We start from the raw sequence: 20,436 nt of genomic DNA on the forward strand, positions 1-20,436 counted from the left end.
TAGCAAAATTACGATTTACCAGGTCATTCAAACTCCATATTCTTTTACATTTATGGTATATGGGGTATTTCTAGAAAATTTCAACTCAAAACTGGTCACAGACACAGTTTATATAATCTATAATGCACAGAGATTTCTTTATTCTATACATTCTCTTATTTTTTAGGCTCTCCCGTCACCCAACGTGGTGGGATCATTCAGTGCCTTATCCACCATCCCATAAAAATCCAGCTTTGCCATACAAACAATAAGTGTTGCGCAATGGACAGTATCAATCTGTATTACCTATGGTCCAAACAGTTCCAGAGAGAGAATAGTGGCAAATTTCTAGGATATGCCATCACTGTCCAAACAAGCAGAAATTGGATTGTGACGATTTCTGCCAACTGCTAAAACAAAAGCAGCAATTTTGTCAACGGGCTAACTTTGTAGAATGGAGTAAACAGAAGAGCCAGTGTCACAGCATTTAACGGGCCCACTTCCACAGCACTTAACCTGTCCACTGCGACTACTAGCGAGCAGCAAGAGTTACAGTGATCAAACCTCAACCTGTCACACACTGGCCATAAGAGTTAATCTTCTCTTGATCCCTTTGAAGCAATTGGTTAAAAACTTCAGTCAGACCCATTTCTAAAGAAAGACATGCAATTTATGTAAATATAGAACATTGCTTTTTAGGCCTTGTTCAGACATAATTTTCACAGGTCTTCAATCACTGTTTTTCATGGATATAATACATATCCATTATAGTCTACAGTGCTGTTCACACATTCACAAAAGAGATCGGAGACATTTTTCTTTTTGATCCAAGGTAAGGACCATTCTCACCCAAGTCTGAGTCTATGAAAAACATGGATCCGTCACATGGATGCCATCCATGTGCTATCCTATTTAACGGGTAGGAGAAGCTGTGAAATTTGAACTTATTTTTTTCCATGAGAAAATCACTGATAAAAACAAACTGACCAAACATTAATGATGAAAAATGGTTAGTTTTCAAGTACAATAAAAGAACAACATTTGAAAGAGGACTCCCATATGATTATGATCTTGATGTAAACATAGAAAATGTATAGATAAAAAAAACAGACCAGCACCTGACAATGTTAGTCAAATGTGACTAGGTACAAGCTATTGTGACCGCAATAATCTAAAAATAATCAAGAGCAGCAGCACTGAGCGCAACAAGGTAAATGTGGACACTGAATAAATTTGGAACTGCGTTACTGCGTCAATCTGCCACGACAATGCGGACCCCATTGTAGATGGGAACCTACACTAAACTTACCTCTCACATTTTACTCATTTTGTCAGGAGGTGCTAGGCTTATGGCTTTGTAGCATATACTTGTATACTTGGGGGTAGTGACTGCCTCGATTTTTGGCGGAGCAATCCTAACTGGCCTTTAAATAAGCAGACCTTGGCTTTAGAACGGCAAGTTTGATATGGTACACTCCAGTGTACAATGGGATATGCCTTATTAAGGCACATGGCCATAAAAATTGGCCAACTTGTGAGTAAGTAACTCTATATAAGCAAAGTCTAATAGCAATTTAATAGACTCAATGCTCACGTATACCTTAGAGCAAACTTGGGCAAACTGCGACATGCGGGCCACATCTGGCTGTTCCTATCTGGCTCAAGAACTGGGACAGTAAAAGTGCTGGAAGCACTGACCCAAGGGTCACATGCCACCTTCTCAATCTTCATCCCGATTTCAGCAGTATCTGCATCATCGGCATGCAGATACTGTTGAATAAACTGGTGGAAGGGGAAGCCGTTGGCCGAGTCGTTCACCATTTAGCTTGTGTGACAGTATCTCAGCGCAGTAGGTGGAATGACATTAGATCACAACTGCTGTGAAGCCACAATGCGCAGGGCAAAGACTGGAGCAGTGCACTGAGGAAACAGGGCGAGGGGAGTAGCGTTTATTTATTTTTTGTCATTCACATGTGGGGTGAATAAGTGGGGCCACCATTTTGTGTTTGATGACAGTGGGGTTCATCATGCTGCGTTTTGGGATCATAGTGTGTGCGGGGCCATCAATCTGTTGCGTTGACTGAGGAATCATACTATGGGGTCACTATTCTGTGTTAGGAGGGTATCAGTGGTCATACTGTCAGGGTTGCCAACTTGATAAATTATTTTTTTAGGACAGCTTATAAAAAAAACTTTTTTTCGGACACGTAAAACCACAATAAAGCATCATGATTATAAGTGATACTTGTCTACAATCAATAATTGTGATATGAAGACATGAGCCGCACTAATAATAATTACAGTCAAAATCTGCATAAGTATTGAGCTTAAAGAAAAAATAATGGATGCTTTAAAAAAAACTTTTTACGAACAGGGCAAAAAAGTGTTTAAGTTTTACAGACTGTTTTTGAGTTTCTGGATGGTTGTTCACACTGCATACTCTGAGGGAACCATGGGGACCATCATACTGAGTTGGGAGGTCGTGGGGCCTGTCATACTGTGTTGGAGTGATCATAGAGTATTGTGGGCTATAGAGATAATGTGCGAATTCTGTGTTGGGAAGTTGTGGGTTCACACTGTGTGGGGGGACAATGGGGCAATAATAATGAGTTAAGGGACGTGGGTGCTGAGAGAACCATCATACTGTACTTCTATCTATATGTCACATGAGTAGTTATCCTTTTAAACCTAAACATGCCTTACTTCAATATTGTACATTATCAAATTAGTTTAATATGCCATTTATAAATGTGCTTTTACCAGATATATCAAAAATAGCGCACACTAGGGTTTCTAATGTATTTTCAAAACTTTTTAGCACTTCAAAGTAAATGAACTAATATAATTTTAATTTAAAGAAAATAATACGCAATTACTATGACTTGTCTAAAAAAAAAAGTGAAATATGAAAATTGAACATCGCCAAAAAAACAACCCAGAATTAAATTGTCTTCCTCACTTACATATTGACCTCAAAATCCCGCAGAGTCCAATCGCAGTCATGTTTGTATAAGCCCGGGTCAAAAAGTGGCAGAAGTGGAAGAGCACGAATCCAGACATTTTGTTGCTTTTTTTTTTTCTTCTTCTTCTTCATTTCCCACAAAATTGAGTAGGTTTTGTATTACAAAGAATACCTACCCTGCTTGCAAGCTATAAACACACATATACAGTACACCGTTTGCGTTTTATCAGACCGAAAACATCTCAGAGGCCAAAATAAACTGTACTCTCAGTGCCCTGATGCAAATTTTGCAGAGTTTGTACTAACAGTCACCTGACAGAAAATTAAAGTATTCCTTTGAAGCCTGTGCGCTAATAAAGGGCTACTATTACCTGCTACTCTCTCAGGGCTAGTCACAAGTTAAGAAAAAAAACTATATGTGGAAATGAGGTTTATGACAGTCATCTATTATGTACTAGAGAAAGCATTTACTATCATTTGCCAAATACATTACCCAATCCTGCTTGCCGTGGTGCAACTACCTGTTTAGTTCATGACAATGTGGTATTAGAAAAAAAGGAATCAGAATAGAACTAAACCAATTAACACTTAAGAGGTCTGTCACCAGGTTTTGCAGATACCAGCGATAATAATAATAATCCCTACATTATGCCCAACCAGATTAGGTAGTAAAAACCTGGTGGCAGATCCCCTTTAACCAATAAAACCAATTATGGAAGTGGCATGTGAAGAATTTTATATCTAATGTTTTGTCTCAATCCCTATTATGGAATGTAGAGATAGTTGGGGGAGAAGGGGATGATCCCCTGGACCCCACTCGACAAAGATCGATCTAATCTTCAGGACCGATGACATCCTTTTAAATTTTTCTAAATAGCCATCATGGATTGCCAGATTTTCATTGTAGCAGCCATTGTAAGTGAAATGCTTAGCTGGTTGCAGGTTCCCTTGAAGAATCAAATATTTGCCAGAAGTCAAACCTACAGTGCAATCACATTTTAAGTGTGGTTGGTTCTACAGAGACACCCTCTCTACAATAACAAATTTATAGGAAGGAAAGTGAAAAAAGTTTTTTTTTTAATGGTTCTACACAGGAGACCAACATTTTCAGTAATTTTATCCATCATACTACGATTTTATCACTGCTTACCAATTTTTGAGGTCAACGCATTCTTGAGTTAAGAAAAATTTCAAAGGCAAGTATGTTTTCAAAATTGGATTGATCGGGCTAGTAAAAGGATGTATGGACTAGCAAGAAGAGGTATGGGGCTCAACTCAATTTACTAAGTGGGAACTCAATCTGCTCCGGTCTAACTGACCATCTGCGTGAATTGTTCTGTTGGGTTGGATGTAGTCCTCACACAATGATAATGATAGGAATACCTCTTAGAAAATCATATTCCAGAAACTGCTAGATATGTGCAGGTTTCACATTGCGCATGCTCAATTACCTTTTAGAGGTCTCCATATATTTTTGCCTTTTAACTTTTCGTAATGCTAAGCAGATATTTTCAGCTACAGCAGAGTGTTAATTCTGTACTTTATTTAATTTTAATACATTTATGACAATGGATCTTGTGTGTAGCTATATACAGAACTGTAGCAATTCAAACAAATTAAACTAAAAAAAAGTAAATAAAAATACAGAAATATCAATTAGATGTCCTACATTTCTTTTCCATCAACATTTTTTTCTTCTCAAAAACATATATTGAAGTAAATGAAAACTGCTGGGTGTTCCCTCCATGACATATGTGCCATGATTGCTAATTAAAAGAATGGCCTTTCCTGACATTTTGTATATCTATGCTATCTGTAATCACATGCAGCTTTTAACAAAATGGTTCTATTTAAATAAAACTACAGATTTTTAAACAAGTGAAGTACTGTATAAAATAGCTTTCTACATAAAGTACATTTGAAAGGACTCTTGGCTTTTGAATTGGAGGGTGCTAAGGAAATATTTATGTCACGTTTTCTAACCTTGGTCTTCTATACAAAAATCATTTATGCTAAATAGGATTATTCCAGACAACACCCTTTTTTAGGTCTATGTTTAATATTTTTTTATATATAAAAATTTTTTTTTATTTATTTTTTTTTATTGTTTGTGAAAACTTACAAAGCAGAAATAGGCAATGTTTCTTTTCCACATTGGCTGCTTATCTTGATTCTTCTTGGAACATAATGATTGTAAAGGCAAGGACTCCCAGCCACCCACTCAGCTCCCATGGGGTTGGAGAACGAACTCTAATATGTTGTTTTGGTATATTCACACAGATACTCCTCTGCTAGTCCTAAAGAAATGTTCCAAATGCAAATGCAATTTTTAAAAGGATTTGTAAAGCATTAACCTAATGTTAAACACTAAAAGCCAATGCTCCTCTTACACTTAGGGTACCGTCACACAGTGCAATTTTCATCGCTACGACGGTACGATCCGTGACGCTCCAGCGTCGTAACAATATCGCTCCAGCGTCGTAGACTGCTGTCACACTTTGCAATCTACGACGCTGGAGCGATAATTTCATGACGTATGTGCGATGTAGAAGCCGTTGGTTACTATGCGCACATCGTATACGATATATGTTACACCATGCAATCATGCCGCCACAGCGGGACACTAGACGACGAAAGAAAGTTTCAAACGATCTGCTACGACGTACGATTCTCAGCGGGGTCCCTGATCGCAGGAGCGTGTCAGACACTGCGATATCGTAACTATATCGCTCGAACGTCACGAATCGTGCCGTTGTAGCGATCAAAATTGCACTGTGTGACAGTACCCTAAGAGTTGCACAGTACAAAATAATTCAATTATTAAGAATATTGATGACTATTACTTAATATAATTCACAATTACAGATGTGGTTTCGGAATTGAGGACTGTATAAAATTTGCATTAATAGAGGCTATGGACATACCTTTGGGGGGAGATAAAGAAATATATATCTCCATCTCCAAAAGACCTACTGATCGGGTTTTTAGAGGGGCATTTGTGAGCCCCATTGGGGATAGTGATGACCATGTCTGTATAGCGCTGTGGAAATAACACTGTATAATAGAGTAAAATATATATACAGTACAGACCAAAAGTTTGGACACCTCATTTAAAATTTTTTCTGTATTTTCATGACTATGAAAATTGTACATTCACACTGAAAGCATCACAACTATGAATTAACACATGTTGAATTATATACTTAACAAAAAAGTGTGAAACAACTGAAATTATGTCATATTATAAGTTCTTCAAATTAGCCACCTTTTGCTTTGATGACTGCTTTGCATACTCTTGGCATTCTCTTGATGAGCTTCAAGAGGTAGTCACTGGGAATGGTCTTCCAACAATCTTGAAGGAGTTCCCAGAGATGCTTAGCACTTGTTGGCCCTTTTTTCCTTCACTCTGTGGTCCAGCTCACCCCAAAACATCTCAATTGGGTTCAGGTCTGGTGACTGTGGAGGCCAGGTGATCTGGCGTAGCACCCCATCACTCTAATTCTTGGTCAAATGGCCCTTACACAGCCTGGAGGTGTGTTTGGGGTTATTGTCCTGTTGAAAAATAAATGATGGTCCAACTAAACGCAAACCGGATGGAATAGCATGCCACTGCAAGATGCTGTGGAAGCCATGCTGGTTCAGTATGCCTTTAATTTTAAATAAATCCCCAACAATGTCACTGGCAAAGCACCCCCACACCTCCCCCTCCATGCTTCATGGTGGGAACCAGGCATGTAGACTCCATCTGTTCACCTTTTCTGCGTCGCACAAAGACACGGTGGTTGGAACCAAAGATCTCAAATTTGGACTCATCAGACCAAAGCACAGATTTCCACTAGTCTAATGTCCATTCCTTGTGTTCTTTAGCCCAAACAAGTCTCTTCTGCTTGTTGCCTGTCCCTTAGCAGTGGTTTCCTAGCAGCTATTTTACCATGAAGGCCTGCTGCACAGAGTCTCCTATTAAGGGCTTGTTTTCACTTGCGAGGAACACGTCCGTGTCTCGCATGTGGAAACGAAGCTCTGGTGCCGGCACTCCGGAGCGGAGCGTGCGGCTCCATGTGTTGCTATGCGGCCGCACGCTCCGCTCCACAGTGCCGGCACCAGAGCTTCGTTTCCACATGCGAGACACGGACGTGTTTCTCGCAAGTGAAAACAAGCCCTAATAGTTGTTGTAGAGATGTGTCTGCTGCTAGAACTCTGTGTGGCATCGACCTGGTCTCTAATCTGAGCTGCTGTTAACCTGCGATTTCTGAGGCTGGTGACTCAGATAAACTTATCCTCAGAAGCAGAGGTGACTCTTGGTCTTCCTTTCCTGGGGCGGTCCTCATGTGAGCCAGTTTCTTTGTAGCGCTTGATGGTTTTGCCACTGCACTTGGGGACACTTTCAAAGTTTTCCCCATTTTTCGTAATGACCAACCTTAATTTCTTAAAGTAATGATGGCTACTCGTTTTTCTTTACTTAGAATTTGTATTATGGCAAGAAAAAAGCAGCTAACAGTCTATTCAGTAGGACTATCAGCTGCGTATCCACCAGATTTCTGCACAACTGATGGTCCCAACCCCATTTATAAGGTAATAAATCCCACTTATTAAACCTGAAAGGGAACACCTGTGAATTGAAAACCATTCCCGGTGACTACCTCTTGAAGCTCATCAAGAGAATGCCAAGAGTGTGCAAAGCAGTCATCAAAGCAAAAGGTGGCTACTTTGAAGAATCTAGAATACAAGACATAATTTCAGTTGTTTCACACTTTTTTTGCTAAGTATATAATTCCACATGTGTTAATTCATAGTTTTGATGCCTGCAGTGTGAATGTACAATTTTCATAGTCATGAAAATACAGAAAAATCTTTAACCCCTTTACCCCCAAGGGTAGATTGTACTTTAATGACCAGGCCAGTTTTTACAATTCTGACCACTGTCCCTTTATGAGGTTATAAGGCTGCCGTCACACTAGCAGTATTTGGTCAGTATTTTACATCAATATTTGCAAGCCAAAACCAGGAGTGGGTGATAAATGCAGAAGTGGTGCATATGTTTCTATTATACTTTTCCTCTATTTGTTCCACTCCTGGTTTTGGCTTACAAATACTGATGTAAAATACTGACCAAATACTGCTAGTGTGACGGCAGCCTAACTCTGGAACGCTTCAACGGATCCCGGTGATTCTGTTTTCTCGTGACATATTGTACTTTATGAAAGTGGTAATATTTCTATGTTATTACCTGCGTTTAATTGTGAAAAAAAAAAAATTGGTGAAAATTTTGCAATTTTCCAACTTTGAATTTTTATGCAATTAAATCACAGAGATATGTCACACAAAATACTTAATAAGTAACATTTCCCACATGTCTACTTTACATCAGCACAATTTCGGAACCAACATTTTTTTTTTTGTTAGGGAGTTAAGGGTTAAAAGTTGACCAGCAATTTCTCATTTTTACAACACCATTTCTTTTTTAGGGACCACATCTCATTTGAAGTCATTTTGATAGAAAATACCCAAGTGTGACACCATTCTAAAAACTGCACCCCTCAAGGTGTTCAAAACCACATTCAATAAGTTTATTAACCCTTCAGGTGTTTCACAGGAATTTTTGAAATGTTTAAATAAAAATTGAACATTTAACTTTTTTTCATAAAAAATTTACTTCAGCTCCAATTTGTTTTATTTTACCAAGGGTAACAGGAAAAAAATGGACCCCAAAAGTTGTTGTACAATTTGTTTTGAGTACGCCGAAACCCCATATGTGGGGGTAAACCACTGTTTGGGCGCAAGGCTGAGCTCGGAAGTGAAGGAGCGCCATTTGACTTTTCAATGCAAAATTGACTGGAATTGAGATGGGACGCCATGTTGCGTTTGGAGAATCACTGATGTGCCTAAACATTGAAACCCCCCACAAGTGACACTATTTTGGAAAGTAGACCCTCTGAGGACCTTATCTAGATGTGTGGTGAGCACTTTGACCCATTAAGTGATTCACAGAAGTTTATAATGCAGAGCCGTAAAAATAAAAAAATATTTTTTCACAAAAATGAGTTTTCGCCCCCAATTTTTTATTTTCCCCAGGGTAAGATGAAATTTGACCCCAAAAGTTGTTGTACAATTTGTCCCGAGTACGCTGATACCCCATATGTGGGGGTAAACCACTGTTTGGGAGCATGGCAGAGCTCGGAAGGGAAGGAGCGCCGTTTGACTTTTCAATGCTAAATTGACAGGAATTGAGATGGGACGCCATGTTGTGTTTGAAGAGCCACTGATGTGCCTAAACATTGAAACTCCCCACAAGTCACACCATTTTGGAAAGTAGACCCCCTAAGGAACTCATCTAGATGTGTTGTGAGAGCTTTGAACCTTCAAGTGTTTCACTACAGTGCACTTTGCTGTGCACGGTGTCAGATCAGCGATCTGACGTGCACTCCTGGAGGCTTCCCGGCGCCTGCTCTGAGCAGGCGCTGTGAAGCCACCTCCCTGCCGGCCCCGGATTCATCCCTGCGGCCATATTGGATCCGGGCATGTAGGGAGGAGGAGGTAAGAGACTCTCTGAGCAATGTGATCAAGTCATCATCGCATTGCTCCAAGGGTCTCAGGGAAGCAGACAGGGAGCCCCCTCCCTGCGCGATGCTTCCCTATACCGCCGGAACACTGCGATCATGTTTGATCGTGGAGTGCCGGGGGTTAATGTGCCGGGTGTGGTCCGTGACAGCTCCCCCCATGAGCGCGGCAGATCGCTATGACGTACTATCCCGTCGGTGGGCATACGGGCATACCCCACCTTGACTGGATAGTATATCTAATGTCAGAAAGGGGTTAAATGAGAAGGTGTGTCCAAACTTTTGGTCTGTACTGTACATTATACACACACATTGTAGGGAATAACTCTCTCAGGTAGGCATTAGGTAGCATTCACACGGCGATGCCGTTTGGTCCAAATGTGCAGTTCAATTGCTTACATGAAACAAAGGAATTCAATAACCAAAATAGCCTCTTCTGGTCCAAAGGTATCACAGAAAATAAACAGTACATTCAGCAGGCACACATGTCCGTGCGGGCTTACCCGAACAGATTATAGTCTTTTCTCCTGGAGCAAACTTAATATACAGAATAGGTACGATCCCACCAGTCTAGGTATCCTCTTCAGCCTGACCTTCATCACCTTCTAGCACTAAACAGAAGTATTTAATACCATGCATAGTTCACACTGAACAGGCAGCAGCGCCCACAAGCTTTCAATGCTGACCCACGTAGTCTCCATTCAGCTACAGCTCACATGTTGGCTGGTAACTCACCAGAAGCACAATCCACTCTGCTCCATCCAACAGACTGACACAGGTCCCTGTTCTAGCAAAAAGCTAGGCAGACGCATCTAATAAAATCCTGCACAGCTAGGACTCTTTACCCTGTCTTACACGGCTCTGCTACAACTTTCACCTCAGATTTTTATATTTTATTTTTATTTCATTTTTCATTAGACAAGATGAGCATAATCAATCATTCTTTTATTTCTTTTATATTGTGGAATGTGCTGCGGGAAGTGCTGATAAGCTCACAGAAAAAGCACTTTCCTTTTGTCAAATCCCTCATGTGCCACTGTCAAAACTGACAGCAGCATATGTGGGGTTAAACTGCTAGTGAGACTTACTCCTAGTGGTTACAGCAGGAGTCTGGCTTTGTATATCAGTCAGGCTTCTACAGCTGATCGCATCAATACACAAGTTGCAACACGCAATCAGTATGACGTACAGATCAGCCATAGATCAAGTGACATGGGCATGATATACGTACGCTACTCACCTGGTAGCAGTGTTTTTTCAGGAGCCATGACAGCACAACGAGAGGGGATCCGCCCTTCAGGGACAGGAAACCTACAGACATAAAAAGGGCGGCACCTCTCTCCCACGTCAGTTGTTTCCAGAGCATGAGAGGACCACCTTGGTTAATAACACAGATGCAGTATATACATGAATACTTTTTATTATGCAAGTGAACATAAACTTTAACTCAAGATTAACAGGGTGTTGCATCATCCAAAAATATAGGGTAGGGAATCTAAGGGTGCTGTCATGGCTCCTGAAAAAACACTGCTACCAGGTGAGTAGCGTACGTATTTATTCAGTCGCCATGACAGCACAACGAGAGACTTTCAGAGACGAAAGATTTAGGGGGGGATAATAGCTTCTAGCACTCTTCTCCCAAACGTAAGGTCTGAGGAACTACCCAGATCTAATCTGTAATGTCTAAGAAAGGTAGAAGGGGAAGACCATGTGGCCGCCTTACATATGTCTTCGATTGACACTTCTGACCTCTCCGCCCAGGAAGATGCCATGGCTCGCGTGGAGTGTGCCTTTATACCATCTGGAACTTCGTTGCCACCTGCGGTATAAGCGAGAGAGATTGCCTCCCTAATCCATCTGGCTAGAGTGTTTTTAGATACTCTAAGACCTTTCCTTACCCCTTGATAGGCTACAAATAAAGAGTTATCTTTTTTCCAGGAATCTGAAACTGTAATATATCTAAGGAGGCATCTCCTCACATCTAAGCAATGGAATTTACGTTCTTTATCGTTAGTAGGATTGGAGCAAAAGGAGGGAAGGACTACCTCCTGAACCCTGTGAAATTTAGACGCAACTTTAGGCAGATATAGGGGATCGGGTTTTAATATGAACCTATCCTCCCTAACTTGCATGTATGGTGGATGTCTGGAGAGTGCCTGCAGATCACTAACCCTCCTAGCAGATGTGAGAGCAACTAACAGGGCTGTTTTGATTGACAGGATCTTCACAGGAATAGTATCAATGGGCTCGAATGGGGCTTGCGTCAGGGCTGAGAGTACCAAATTTAGGTCCCATGGGACTAACCTTTGTTTAATAATTGGTCTAGACCTGGTGACTGCTTTAAAGAATCTAGCAATCCAGTGATTACTGGCTAAATTAAGATTATATAACGCTCCCAGCGCTGACACCTGAACTCTAAGAGTACTTGTGGCCAAGCCCATTTCCAGGCCTTTTTGTAAAAATTCAAGAACCTGGTTAATACATGGTTCTTGGTCAATTTGAGCCCCTGAAAAAGATAAAAATTTTCTCCATACTCTCACATAAATGCCCGTTGTAGATGGTTTTCTACTTTTAAGGAGAGTATTAACCAGATTCTGAGAGAATCCTTTCCCCCTCAGTAAGGACCTCTCAAGTTCCATGCCGCTAGGTGTAAGTTGGCTACTTGAGGATGGAGGATTGGTCCCTGGGAGAGCAGATCTGGTAGCTCTGGAAGAATCCATGGTTGGCAGACAGACATCTTTCTCAGCCAAGGAAACCAAGCCCTCTTGGGCCAAAATGGAGCTACCAAGATTACCCGGGCCTTGTCCTCCCGAATCTTCCTCAGGACTAGGGGAATTAGATTTAGAGGGGGAAAAGCATACGCGAGCCTGAAGTGCCAAGATATCAGCAGAGCGTCCACAGCGTATGGGTTGTCTTTTGGATTTAGGGAGCAGAATTGATGTAATTTTTTGTTCCCTCTGTTGGCAAAAAGGTCTATCTCCGGACAACCCCATAACTGGATGATCTGACTGAAAATGGCTGGATTTAACGACCACTCCCCCTGTCTGAGCATGTTGCGGCTTAGATAGTCGGCTTTGGTGTTGATACTTCCTTTTATATGAAGCGCCGTCAGGGAGAGAAGATGTACTTCGGCCACCTGAAAGATATGATTTGCGACCTCCATCAATGTACTGGATCGCGTGCCACCTTGACGATTAATGTAGGCCACAGTTACCCGATTGTCTGACAAAAGCCTGACGTGTCGACCCTGTAGGGGTACAAGGAATCTATTTAAGGCATGTTTTACTGCCAACAGTTCTTTCAAGTTGGAGGAAGAGTCCTGTTCAGACAGAGACCATAGTCCCTGAATCCAATCCTCCCCTAAGTGAGCCCCCCACCCTTTGGGGCTAGCGTCCGTAGTCAGCACCCTAGATATGTGATTTATCCAAGGGACCCCCCTGTGTAAATTCGAAGTGTGAGTCCACCAACCAAGCGAATGTACAGTCTCCGCAGAAAGTGTGAATTTACTGTCGAGGTGAGCATTTAGGCGACGGGAATTGTGTAACACGTCCCACTGTAAAGCCCTCGTGTGGAACTGTGCCCAGAGAACTGCCGGGATGCAGGACGTAAGAGAGCCCAAGATTGACATCGCACCCCTGACTGATACTAAGGGATTATTTATTGCCCTGGTGACCAAATGCTTAATCTTCGCAACCTTTGTGTCCGGCAGGCGACATTCCTGCTGACTAGAGTCTATAACATATCCCAGGAATTCTTGTACTTTTAGGGGCTGAAGGCGCGATTTTTTTATATTGATCATCCAGCCCAATTTGTGTAACGCATCCATAACTTTCTGTAGTTGGTCTGAGCAATGCGACTCAGAATGACCCACAATTAGCAAATCATCCAGGTACGGGACTATTAATATATCCTGTTCATGCAAGTGCGCCATAACCTCCACCATGATTTTTGTGAACACCCTGGGTGCAACTGCGACTCCGAACGGAAGTGCCTGATATTGAAAGTGTTCTACTGTGCCAGCTAGTGAGACCGCCACCCTAAGAAATCTCTGATGATCAATATGAATTGGTACATGGTAATAGGCGTCTTTGAGATCTAAGACAACCATAAAACAGTGGTGAAAGAGTAATTTTATTGCTGTCTTAACCGACTCCATTTTGAAGGAGGGTATGAACAGAAAATTATTCAGGCCTTTTAAATTAATAATGGTGCGATATGAACCATCAGGTTTTTTGACCAGGAACAGAGGGGAATAAAACCCCCTACCTTCCTCGCCTGCAGGGACTCTGACTAGAACATTCTTCTGTTGGAGCTCCCGGACCTCAGACTCTAGTGCCAACTGCTCTGTAGAGGAGGAACGAACAGGTGTTAACATAAATTTGTCCCGAGGAGTATGGTGGAAGTCTAAGGTTAGGCCTTTCTCCACAATGCCTAGAATCCATGGATTGTTTGTAATCTGCACCCAGGTTGGGTAGAAGGCCGAAAGCCTACCCCCCACCTGGTCCGCTAGTCATTGTGGTTTCTTAACCTCTCGTGAAGGATTAAACATAAATCCTCTACCCCTTCTTCTGCTGTTGTCATATCTAGTAGATTCTCTGTTGGAGTCTCTATATGGTCTTCTGCGGTTGGACCATCCTCTATTATAGTCCCGTCTGTAGAAGGGTCTTCCTAGGAAGGGAAAGCGTTTTTTACTATCCCCTGCTTTTTCCAATAGCTCGTCTAGGACTGGTCCGAACAAGTGAGCCCCTTCACAAGGAATGCTACATAATTTTGTTCTAGCTTGTAAGTCCCCTGGCCAGCATTTTATCCATAGTGCTCTCCTGGCTGCATTGGATAATGCCGAGGACCTGGCGGCCAACCTGACCGAATCTGCTGAAGCATCTGAGAGGAAGGCTGCGGCATCCTGGATTGTGGACATAGAGGACAATATTTCCGACCTAGGGACTTTATCTCTGAGCTGATCTTCGAGGTGACCCAACCAAACCATCAAGGATCGAGCGGTACAAGTGGCTGCAATGGCTGGCCTCAGAGACCCTGCTGAAGTCTCCCAAGCTCCCTTAAGGAAGATGTCGGCTTTCCTATCTAACGGGTCTTTCAAATTTCCCAAGTCGTCGAAGGGGAGAGACGACTTTTTGCATGCCTTAGCGACTGCCGCATCCAACTTCGGGACTTTATCCCATGAGGACGAAGCCGCTTCTTCAAAGGGATACCGTCTTTTAAAGGCTGGCGGAAGCGACCCCTTCCTTTCTGGTTTCTTCCATTCTTTTGAGATTAACGATTTGATCTTGTCAATCACTGGAAAGGCTCTTCGGGATTTTCGCTCAATACCCCTGAACATAACATCCTGAATGGAACATTCCGATTGGGTATCTTCTATCCCCATTGTGCTGTTAACTGCTTTGACCAGATGGTTAACCCTTTCTAGGGACAAACAGGCTCGAGCAGACTCCTGATCCTCAGAGGAGGAAGTGGACGGAAGAGACCCTGAGCTCAGCTCACCCGAATCCGAATCTACCTCAGATAAAGGGGATGACCTTTTAGCTTCTGCCCCCCGAGATTTGGATCTCTCGGCACCTTTAATTTCCTGTCTCACCATCTCTCTTATTGTAGAGGTTAGATCAGGCGCCTCCTCCTCCAGTAAACGTTGAATACATATTTTACATAACTTCCTCAAATGTCCATCTGGAAGCGGCTCTGCACATTCGGCACACTGCCTATGTTTGGCTTTGGACAAACTTTTCCTCCCCTGATAGAGGAAAAAAAGACAAGGGGAACACAACCATCACTAAGTGGACTTTCACGAAGCTCACTTACCCCGTCCAGTAATGAGTGGTACCGTAGATGGGGGATCCTTCGAAGCCGGCAAATCTTTACGGGCTGAGGATTTTGGTATAGAGATCCGTGCCTACTTAGCTCCACCAGCGCGGCTACTGCCACTAGACCGACGCTGGGAGCTTCTACGAGGCTTATCTGACAGCTGCTGCGGCTCCTGCTGCTGCTGGCTGGTAGTTCCTTCTGGCGACTCCATTATGGAATGGGTGAGGAACTCTGATTATCCCAGCTTGCCGCATTAAATACCCCCAAGGTACCGCCCCCGGATGGGGGCCAGCAGGGAATCCCAGGTGGCCATTAAACCGTCTGCCGCTGTGCTGCGCTACCCCTCCCTGAAGCCCAGACTGATCCCGCAGCTGGGCGCCGCCATTAGCCGGAGATGACGCTACTGCGCATGCCCAGCCGCGTCATCCGGCCGCGCCGCCCGCCGCGTCATTCGGACACGCCCCCTTCAGGACGCAGCGGCGGCGCCAAGCCGACACGCGGACCAGGACGCCAGCAAACCCCCCGGACCAATGCCGCGTCCCCGCCCGGACCAGCTATGACTCCCGGGACCCTGAGTAGCCAAGCACCTCCATAGGTATGTGCGGTTGCCTGAGAAGCTAGCCTATCAGAGGCTGCTTCCTCCTGCTGTCACCTACACCGCGCAGTGCCCCTGCCGTGTGGTGCTTCCTGCCCCCTGGACGGGCCGAGGTAGGGGACCCCCGCTACCTGTACCGGGCCGCCAGGAGTGGGGAGTCTTCTTACTTCGACCCTCTTGTCAGGGCCTGTCTGCAAGAGGTTCCGCTGTCAGGGACAGGAAACCAAACTGACGTGGGAGAGAGGTGCCGCCCTTTTTATGTCTGTAGGTTTCCTGTCCCTGAAGGGCGGATCCCCTCTCGTTGTGCTGTCATGGCGACTGAATAAATATAGATATATACCTATATATCATGAGCATGTCACTTGGTGCTCCATCACATACATATAGGGAAGACCAAGGAACACAACAGGCAGGTCCGTGATACTGTTGTGGAGAAGTTTAAGGCTATGTGCCCACTTGCGGATTAGGCTTAGGAATTTCTGGTGCGGATTCTGCCTCTCCTGGCAGAAAACGCACCTGTGGATTTGTCGTGTTTTTTGTGGGGTTCCGCAGCGTTTTTGGTATGTTTTTTACCCCTGCGGTTTTCTATAATGGAATGGGTACAAAAACGCTGCAGATTCACAAAAAATAAGTGACATGCTACTTTTAAACTGCAGCGTTTCCGCAGTGGATTTTCCGCAAAGTGTGCACAGCATTTTTTTTTCTCATTGATTTACATTGTACAGTAAATCAATTGCGGATCTGCAGCGTTTCTGCACCGCAAAAAACGCTGCGGATCCGCAGAAAATCCTCAACGTGTGCACATACTTTAAAGCCGGATTTGGATACGAAATGATTTGTTCTCTGTGCTTTAAACAGGTTTGAAAAGTTCCAGGGGGCCGAATACTTTCACAAGGAAATGAATGAATGAATGAATGAATAAATTAATGTATGTATGCATGCATGCATGTATGTATGTATGTATGTACACACATACACATACATATTTTATATATAATATACATATATACACACACATATATCATGTGTAATGTATAATATATCTATAATATAACGCTGGGAGCGTCACTCTGTCCGAAGCCTTTATAGACTGCGCAAGCGTCGGCGCAGTCTGGGCCTCACAGAGTGACTCTCCCAGGAGATCGCGGTATGCGTAAACACTGAACGCACACCGCGATCTCCACCGGAGAGGCAGGGACCGCCAGGAGGGTGAGTATATTCACCTGTCCTCCGTTCCAGCGCTGTGTGCGGCTCCGTCTCCCGGGTCCTCTGCTGTGACGTTCCCAGTTCAGAGGGCGCGATGACGCACTTAATGCGCGCCGGCGCCGCCCTCTGACTGAACAGTCACAGCCAGAGGAGCCGGAAGATGGCGCGCAGCGTTGGAACGGGACAGACAGGTGAGTATAGCAAGTGCTGGGGGCCTGAGCTAGCGGTGACGCCGGCACCTGACCCCCACAGCGCGCCGGTGTCCCCGCCTGCTCAGGCCCCCAGCACTCGGCACCCAGCGACGATAGGAGAGTATGGTATTTTTTTTTTTTATATATATATGGCAGCAGCATACGGGGCATATATAATGGAGCATCTTATGGGGGGCATATAATACAATGGTGGTGCAGGATGGCAGCAGCACATGACAGAACGGGCGCAGGATGGCAGCAGCACATGACAGAACGGGCGCAGGATGGGAGCAGCACATGACAGAACGGGCGCAGGATGGCAGCAGCATATGACAGAACAGGCGCAGGATGGCAGCAGCACATGACAGAACGGGCGCAGGATGGGAGCAGCACATGACAGAACGGGCGCAGGATGGCAGCAGCATATGAGAGAACGGGCGCAGGATGGCAGCAGCACATGACAGAACGGGCGCAGGATGGGAGCAGCACATGACAGAACGGGGGCGCTGGATGGTAGCTGCACATGACAGAACGGGCGCAGGATGGCAGCAGCACATGACAGAACAGGCGCAGGATGGCAGCAGCACATGACAGAACAGGCGCAGGATGGGAGCAGCACATGACAGAACGGGCGCAGGATGGGAGCAGCACATGACAGAACGGGCGCAGGATGGGAGCAGCACATGACAGAACGGGGGCGCAGGATGGTAGCTGCACATGACAGAAGGGGGGCGCAGGATGGTAGCTGCACATGACAACGGGGGCGCAGGATGGTAGCTGCACATGACAGAACGGGGGCGCAGGATGGGAGCAGCACATGACAAAACGGGCGCAGGATGGGAGCAGCACATGACAGAACGGGCGCAGGATGGGAGCAGCACATGACAGAACGGGGGCAGGATGGGAGCAGCACATGACAGAACGGGGGCGCAGGATGGTAGCTGCACATGACAGAACGGGCGCAGGATGGCAGCAGCACATGACAGAACAGGCGCAGGATGGCAGCAGCACATGACAGAACAGGCGCAGGATGGGAGCAGCACATGACAGAACGGGCGCAGGATGGGAGCAGCACATGACAGAACGGGCGCAGGATGGCAGCAGCACATGACAGAACAGGCGCAGGATGGGAGCAGCACATGACAGAACGGGCGCAGGATGGGAGCAGCACATGACAGAACGGGGGCGCAGGATGGTAGCTGCACATGACAGAACGGGGGCGCAGGATGGGAGCAGCACATGACAGAACAGGGGCGCAGGATGGCAGCAGCACATGACAGAATGGGCGCAGGATGGGAGCAGCACATGACAGAACGGGCGCAGGATGGCAGCAGCACATGACAGAACGGGGGCGCAGGATGGGTGCAGCACATGACAGAACGGGCGCAGGATGGGAGCAGCACATGACAGAACGGGCGCAGGATGGCAGCAGCACATGACAGAACGGGCGCAGGATGGGAGCAGCACATGACAGAACAGGGGTGCAGGATGGGAGCAGCACATGAAAGAACGGGGGCACAGGATGGGAGCAGCACATGACAGAACGGGGGCACAGGATGGGAGCAGCACATGACAGGATGGGAGCAGCAAATGACAGAATGGAGGCGCAGGATGGGTGCAGAACATGTCAGAATGGAGGCGCAGGATGGGTGCAGCACATGTCACAATGGGGGAGCAGGATGGGAGCAGCACATGAATGGGGGCGCAGGATGGGTGCAACACATGACAGAATGGGGGCGCAAGATGGGTGCAGCACATGTCACAATGGGGGCGCAGGATGGAAGCAGCACATGATAGAATGGGGGCGCAGGATGGGTGCAACACATGGCAGGATAGGGGCGCAGGATAGGTGCAGCACATGACAGGATGGGGACGCAGGATGGAGCAGCACATGTCAGAATGGGGGTGCAGGATGGGAGCAGCACATGTCAGAATGGGGGTGCAGGATGGGTGCAACACATGTCAGAATGGGGGTGCAGGATGGGTGCAGCACATGTCAGAATGGAGACGCAGGATGGAGCAGCTTATGACAGGATGGGGACGCAGGATGGAGCAGCACATACCAGGATGGAGACCATATACCAATATAGATGCTAGCCACCCGGGCGTAGTATATATATATAGCTATATATAGCTAGTATTATATACAGTATATCTCAACTAGTGTTAAGATCTTTGCCAGTTTCTATAATAAAAACCCCAAAGAGCCGTTTTAAAAACTAAAGACATTGCTTAAAATCTTTGCCTGTGTTTTTTTAAATCAAGAATAGCTACAAAATGTATTATCGTAAAAAAAAAAAATAGAAACGTTGATAGAAAGCACATACGACATGTGTATACAGAGCCACAGATACTCATGTTCAGCATTCATCAAGATGGTTATGCGTGTTTCTTTCTTATCTCCGCTATCTCTTAATGTTTAATGCCCTTTGTCATGGCAGCTGAAGCGCTCCATTCATCTCTTTCGGTTCCATTTCCCAAGCTTCCAGACTTTTCCCATGCCCCCCATGATAGAAGGCTGCCATAATTATTTAAAAGGACCTGTAGTCTCTTTTGGCATGTCTGCTTTATAAAATAACCATATTCCCCATAATACAATTAGAATATCAATAAACTGACATTTGGGTTATGCCAGTTGGGGATGGGTATGGACACAGGCTGGCATCGCCCAACCAGCGTAAACAGAGTCAAACTAGGAAGGACATAAGAGGAATGACAATACCCAGTTAATTTTTTCATAAATATTCAGGTGGCATAACAGAGGAACAGTTCAGCTTATCTATGAGAAAAGATACTCCAGGACTGACTTCATAGGAAATGTAGTATTACTAAAACAGCCATGTAGGCAGAGATTATAGAGCCTCATAAAATACACTGGACTTCAAAACTTATATTCTAAACCAGTTGTGACATTCCTGCTTAGCTTAACCCCCAAGGGGTGGTTTGCACGTTAATGACCAGGCCAATTTTTACAATTCTGACCACTGTCCCTTTATGAGGTTATAACTCTGGAACACTTCAACAGATCCTGATGATTTGGACATTGTTTTCTTGTGACATATTGTACTTCATGATGGTGGTAACATTTCCTTGATATTACCTGCGTTTATTTGTGAAAGAAAACGGAAA

General features: G+C 44.7%; 2 protein-coding genes across 2 annotated transcripts in view; both read right to left on the reverse strand.

The window, feature by feature from the left end:
• Positions 1-20,436, reverse strand: part of GMDS (GDP-mannose 4,6-dehydratase) — a 1,108,130-nt gene that overhangs the window by 439,111 nt on the left and 648,583 nt on the right. The gene's annotated exons all lie outside the window — the stretch shown is intronic.
• On the reverse strand, positions 13,982-15,769 carry LOC138642543 (lamina-associated polypeptide 2, isoforms alpha/zeta-like). Its single transcript, XM_069730759.1, has 2 exons — positions 15,335-15,769; positions 13,982-15,244 (listed from the first exon to the last, which is right to left on the reverse strand). Exon 2 carries the CDS (start codon positions 15,092-15,094, stop codon positions 14,009-14,011), a length of 1,086 nt encoding a protein of 361 aa, XP_069586860.1. The 5' UTR covers positions 15,095-15,244; positions 15,335-15,769; the 3' UTR covers positions 13,982-14,008.

The sequence above is a fragment of the Ranitomeya imitator genome, chromosome 6 (genome assembly GCF_032444005.1).
Source record: "Ranitomeya imitator isolate aRanImi1 chromosome 6, aRanImi1.pri, whole genome shotgun sequence".
Taxonomy (NCBI): domain Eukaryota; kingdom Metazoa; phylum Chordata; class Amphibia; order Anura; family Dendrobatidae; genus Ranitomeya; species Ranitomeya imitator.

Coding starts and splice junctions, on each gene's coding strand:
- LOC138642543 (XM_069730759.1), bottom strand. CDS start 15,094: ATGGTGAGACAGGAAATTAAAGGTGCCGAGAGATCCAAATCTCGGGGG.